At 43.5% G+C, this 6,000-nt stretch overlaps 1 protein-coding gene across 8 annotated transcripts in view; it reads left to right on the forward strand.

The window, feature by feature from the left end:
• C16H11orf24 (chromosome 16 C11orf24 homolog) overlaps window positions 1-3,507 on the forward strand; it is a 30,141-nt gene extending 26,634 nt beyond the window's left edge. For all 8 annotated transcript variants that reach the window (XM_074842308.1, XM_074842312.1, XM_074842307.1 and 5 more), the window contains 2 exons: window positions 379-495; window positions 1,671-3,507. In XM_074842308.1, the coding sequence (XP_074698409.1) occupies window positions 379-495; window positions 1,671-2,845 (1,292 nt within the window). In that variant the 3' untranslated portion in view covers window positions 2,846-3,507. The remainder of the gene's footprint in view (window positions 1-378; window positions 496-1,670) is intronic.
• Window positions 3,508-6,000: the final 2,493 nt, after the last annotated feature.

The following is a 6,000-nucleotide window of genomic DNA, read 5'->3' on the forward strand; positions in this document are numbered from 1 at the left end:
CCCCGGATGGGTGGTCAGTTGGGCACACATCTGCTTCATCCCAGACAGAGCACTGTGTTATCTTCTTCCATTACAGCACGTCTCCCGGAAATTAATTGCATGCTACTGCGATATTACATAAAATTATAGCATCATTTAGGCAGGAAGGGAACTTTTGAAGGTCTCTGGTCTGAAGACAAGTAGGTAGGTAGGCTGCAGCTGCTATATTGATTTCAACGGATTTCCAGTCATTTTCATTAAGGCTGAGTCAGGATCTTTTAAGGCCAAACCTTCCAGCTATCATTTGGTTGTTTTTTTTTTTAAATTCTTTGATTACAGCCACGAAGCAGTGTGTTCAGTGTACCGTGTGTAATGACCCATTTTCTCTGCTGTTTTCAGGTGACCATCACTGTAACAGGGCTGTGCCCTACCAGAATCGCTGCATCCTCTTGCAGTGTCACCAGCTGAGTGTGTGCCAGAATGCCAGAGAGCAAGACATCAGAGATCTGCTTGGAGGTAACGCCATGCTTCAGGCTCCTGCTAAATCCAGGATCATGGCCCTTTTGCTTTAAATACCTACATTTAGACCTTGACTGGCTTTCAGCTGAGGGAGATGGGTTGTGAAATGCCAGCAGGAGGATTCTGTAGGTAAAGTCCGTGCAGTGGAAAAACTTTCACTAGCCTGGTAAGGGCTCTGGCACTTGTATCTGCATGATGTGCCTTCGAGTAACTTGTGGAACTGTTACTGAGAAACAGTTTGTCTCCGTGTTGAAGACATCGTTCATTCAAGCCATTTGCGCTCCACACGCTGTCCTTTAGAAAATAAAGGCATAACAGATGTATTTATATTTTTTTAAGAGAAGGAAAAATGGCTTGGCATTGTTTTTTCTGAGATTGCCAGGGTTTTGTGCCAGAGGCAGCAGGCTGCTTCTATAATCAGAGCAGCCTTAGCAGCAATTGCTCATGATGACTTTCCAGTGCCAGGGTCTTCAATTTTAATAAAGTGACACAATAACAAAACAGAGCTTGTTGGTAATTGGGAAATCAATCTTCTAAAGTATCTTTCAAGAGTTTACCCAAGTTTAAAAAAAATAGTTTGTTCGTGGTTCTTCTGGGTTGGCAAAGGTTTCTCTGCAACGCAGCAACCAGACCTTTGATAAGCAGATGGGATTTATGTCACTATAAATCTAGATCACTAGTTGTGAAGGAAATTCTCCCAAATTATGAAGGTGTAAGTGGAAATTTCCACTCAGTTTTGAGAGGTGAAAATTATGAATCTGAGCATGAAGGCTTCGTTGATGCTGTGTAACTTTGAAAGCATGAGTTGTCTTCTCAGGAGCTGGCATCTGTAATGCTGCTTCTGTTGATAATGTGCTTCTGTGTTGTAGCTCTGTACTTCATTACCTCTCTTTTGTGGAATTAATTACTTGGTTGGGCAAATGCCAGAGGTCTTTGGCAAAAAAACAAAAAAAACCCCCACCCAAACAAACAAAAAAACCCCAGAGAGATTATCTGCAATAAAGGCAGGGGTCTGAGTTTTCGTGTTCTTGCTGACTTCACGACTGATCTATTCCAGTTGTACGACAGGTACTGCAGAATATATGTTCTGGTTTGCGTGTTAGGGGTATGAGATCAGATCTGAGCTTGAGAGTTTTATTCTTATGAAACTCACTGGTTTTGTCTTTTTGAAGAAATTGTCGGTGGGAAAAGGGAAACAGTCCTGTTTCACCACCAAAGCTATCCGCAGAGAAAGGAGAGGATGGTGAATGCACGGGTTGATCGACACAACGTGGAAAACCTGTTTTCCTCAACTGCTCTGACTCGCAAGATTCACTTGAGGCGTTTGCTTGAGGTTGACAGTGAAGATATAACAAAAAATAGAACGAAAACAATTGCAAGCAGTGCTACCACCCCCCCAGTGACCACCCCCCCAGCGACCACCACCACTGCCGCAGCCATAACAACAAACATTACAAACACATCTGTCCTCACTACAGCTTATGAAACAACTGCCAAAGCCTCAAACGTCTCCGGAGGTTCTGGTCTCCTTGCTGAAGCCATGTCATCCACTGCCTCTTCTCCCACTTCTAGTAACATCCCTGCTTCCACTTCCAGCCATGTCACCAAGCTCGTGACCACCACTGAAGAATCAGGAAATAGTAGTTCTGTCTCAGTATTGTCCCCCACTTCTGCTCCCTTCAGTGTCGTTTCTGAAGCAGGTACTCAGATGCCTCAAAGAGAGCAGTTTAACACCAGCACTCCCCGCTCTAGTAGCCCCACCACTGTTGGAGCTGGCCCAAAGATACTGAGCACAACATTGACCACGCTCGTGGCGCAGGATGCAGGAGTGCCTTCCACTGCTTCCACTCGTGCCACGACACTCACCCCCTTGGAGAGTTCACACTCTGCGAATCCGCTGTCTGTCGTTACGTTTCTACATCTAGAGCCAGAAGCAAGTACAGTCACAACATCCTTGAGTAAATCAACTTCTCTTCTGGGCTCTACAAGAGGTGCCGTGGTTTTGACTACTGCCTCTACAGCAGAAACTACAACTGGGCATGGGATAGAGTCAACATCTCACATTTTTTCAACAACCACGACTCCAGCAGATGCACCCAAACCAACAACTTCAGGCCTTGCAGAAACTCAGGACATGGACAATGAATATCTTCTCATTGCTGCTGAGCCCCTGACTCAGTACTTGGTGGATAAAAGTTCGCTTCTCGCAGTGCTTTTAGTTGGTACGGTTTGCTTCATAACTGTTATAGTTCTTTTCCTTATGCAGGCCTATGAAAGCTACAAGAAGAAGGATTACACACAAGTGGATTACCTGATCAATGGAATGTATGTGGACTCAGAGATGTGAAAGGGTGGGGATGAAACAGTGGGCAGAGAGATGGAAGGGAGATTGAAAGCCTGCCTGACTTGTTTTTCTTTCCTATTTGCCTATAACACAAACTGAAAGTGCTTCCAAATTTACTTCTAGTGCAATTGAGGAGAAATGCCATGTACTGTATTAAAAAATAATAATAATAATAATTTTTATTCAACCGTGCAACAGGTTGCTGTTAAAAAAAAAAAAGTAATTTTTAAAACTTCCATGCATAATGCACAATAGCTTTGGCCATTATTTTTGATTGCAAAACAAACCTAACAAGGGGTAAGCCATCATCCTTGGAAAATGCTGTGGCCCTTTTTCAGCTGTTTACAGTGCAAGTTCCTTGTGTTTCATTTGTTTCACACGTGCTCTTCTGAAAACAGAGCAAAGGATGCTCTCACCTTTTGCGGAGTGCTCTGAAACCGCCGGTTGAGAAGTGTGGAGTATTGCTGCAACAGGGAACTTTTAATCCAATGTGTGTCATGTTTCGATATGCTTCTTGCTTGTGAAGAGGTCTGTTTACAAGGCATTGTAAACTCTGTTTACTGCTAACCCAAGATATCTTTTCACCATGGAGCGGATTACTGTGCCTCTGCACTTAAATGATCTTATTTTTGTATTCATTTAATAAATGGGGCCCTGGACAGGCATATCTTGGTGCATTTCTGTTTGCGTTCCTGTCCCTGCCAGTTCAGAAGCAGGCAAGTGGGCATTTGGGGCTTAAGCAAATTATCTCTACTTCAGTATTCCAAGTGTGGGGGCTTTGAAGACCTCACTGGAAATACTGACATGTCACAGAAGATGCTGATCATCTGCCAGGGTGCTGCTTCTGTAATTTCAGAGCGGCGTGCTGCCAGTCTCCCAGGTATGCAGACCCATTCACTGCTTATTATCTTTCATGCGTAGAGCATCAGGCTCTGTTTTGGGTTTTGCTCTGCATTTAGGACCAGCTCAGAGCTGCTAGCAATTTGGAAACCTTATTGCACATGCGGTTGCAGCTCATCTCGTAAGATCTGCAGCTGAGAGAGTGAGTAGAAAACACTTGATTTTTGGCAAGTATTCTTCAGTGGTTAATCCATCTTACTTGAATGACATATACATACCAATAGCAAAATGCTGGATCAGGGTGCATTGTATTTATTTTTTTTTTTAAACCAGATTGATAGCTTGTCTCTCACTTCAAATTAGTTGGCTCTTCTTTAATCCTGCTTGCATATAATCTTGAGGCTGGTAATAGGCAAACCTCAGAGTTTGAGCGGTTGGGTTTTGGTTATTTATCCAAATTCTTTGGCTATCTAGAATTTGGTGGGAGTCTTTACCTTGGAAGAGGTTACTTCGTAGACTTCTTATTCATCATCAAGCTGAAAGTGCTATGAAAACAGCACAAGCAGCAGCAGAGGGAAGGGGCTGTTTGAAAGAAACGGGTGGGAGGTAGTTTCCTGAATCTTGCCCAATACAAATTTTGAGGAAAAAATTTCAGCGAGTATGTTGAGGAAAGGGCAGAGATTGCTTTGGAAGTGATACGACTTGGTTGTCGGCATCAGGTTGCCTTTTGCAGTGCTCTCACATGGACCACATCAGCTTGCCAGGAGGCCAGAGCACCTCTCGGAGTGAGAGGACAGCGTGGTTTGGGAGCCTGCCTCCTGGGAAGGCCCGAAGTATAAAGCCACAAAATTCATACGATGTTTCCTGGAGGGGGAAAAAAGCGAGGGACTGAATTTTATTGTATTTTAAGTTTATTTTTAATTGATTTCCTCCCAGCAGAAGAGAACTGAACCCTGATTTCCGCCGTGTTCCCGGAGCTGCCCGTGTGCAGTATCTGTGCGGTGAGGTGCTGGGAAGGTCCCCCAGCGTGCTGGCTGGGATGCTTGGCACGGAGCTGTTAGCAGATGCCAGGGCAGATGCTGCTCTACAACCACAAAGTCCAGAGATTTATCTTTACATAGGGATCTCAGGTTTCACTTTAATTACAGGTGAGTCACTAACCACAGACCTAAGCATGTGGTCTTTGAGCTCTACTCCAGATACTGAGATAAGAGGTGTCTCCTCCCAAGTAAGGAGATGGGTGTTACCTCAGATTCAGCTCACTTCTTTTTCTCCTCATTTAGGCATCTCAGATAAATGCTTGCGTTTCAGTAGGGTGAATCTAGGCTATAGTCCTCTTCTTGTAATTTATTCCTGCCTATGTAAGTGAATTCCTGTCTGTAGGAAGTGCCCTTCTGCATAAAGGATCACTGTTGCAGCTGTTCTGCTAGTGCTCTGCAGTACTTTTTTTTTTTTTTTTTAAAGTTGCCTGAGCCATTTCCACAAAGGCAAACTATGATTATCAGACTTGTAATTGCTTATCCTAGGAATGGGGAAATTTTTGGATGAACTTTGCACTAACTGTGGCCTAGTTTCTTTTGGTCTCTGTGTATCTCCTCATAGACCCAAAGTTGGACACCAGATTCTGTGGAGTGGAATCTTGTGAAGTTACATTGGTTTTTAATCTCTTCTTTGAAGAAATGTTACACTCCTGTACTGATTTCTTGGAGGGGAGTAGGAAGGGAAAGGAGAGGAAGGGGGCATTACTTAAACAAAACTCTGAAAGAGTTTTCTAATGACAGATACTTTCTAAGATTGGTTTATTAAAAACAAATAAAACCCTTCGGGGATAATTTAAGTGGGTATGATATAATTACAAGAGTTGGAATTGGGTTACAACTCTATTTACAAGAGTCTTAGGGAGTTTCTCATGGAGACAGTGAGAATATTACAACTACATCATGGCTAAAAGAAACCACCACCATAAAAATCTCTGTGGCTTCTTAACAGGTCCTTACAGGAAGGTGAGTACTCATCAGAAGCTTGTTGCAGTTCCCACAGCTCTGGTATGTTTACATCCAGGTCTCCTCTTCAGGTATTGGCACAGCCTGTCTTTTTTGTTCTTATTTGAGTTACTGCACTTCCAGCTGTGAATTACTTTCTCAGCAGAAACTGAGCTTTTTAGTGTAAGGCTGAGCACCAGAGCAAGTCTTGCCTCAGTGCATTTCTGCACGCAAGGTAGATATCTTCATGTTTACCATAGAATCATAGAATGGTTGGGTTGGAAGGGACCCTTAAAGCTCATCTAGTCCAACCCCCCTGCAGTGAGCAGGGACATC

The sequence above is a fragment of the Strix aluco genome, chromosome 16, assembly GCF_031877795.1.
Source record: "Strix aluco isolate bStrAlu1 chromosome 16, bStrAlu1.hap1, whole genome shotgun sequence".
In the NCBI taxonomy this organism is placed as follows: domain Eukaryota; kingdom Metazoa; phylum Chordata; class Aves; order Strigiformes; family Strigidae; genus Strix; species Strix aluco.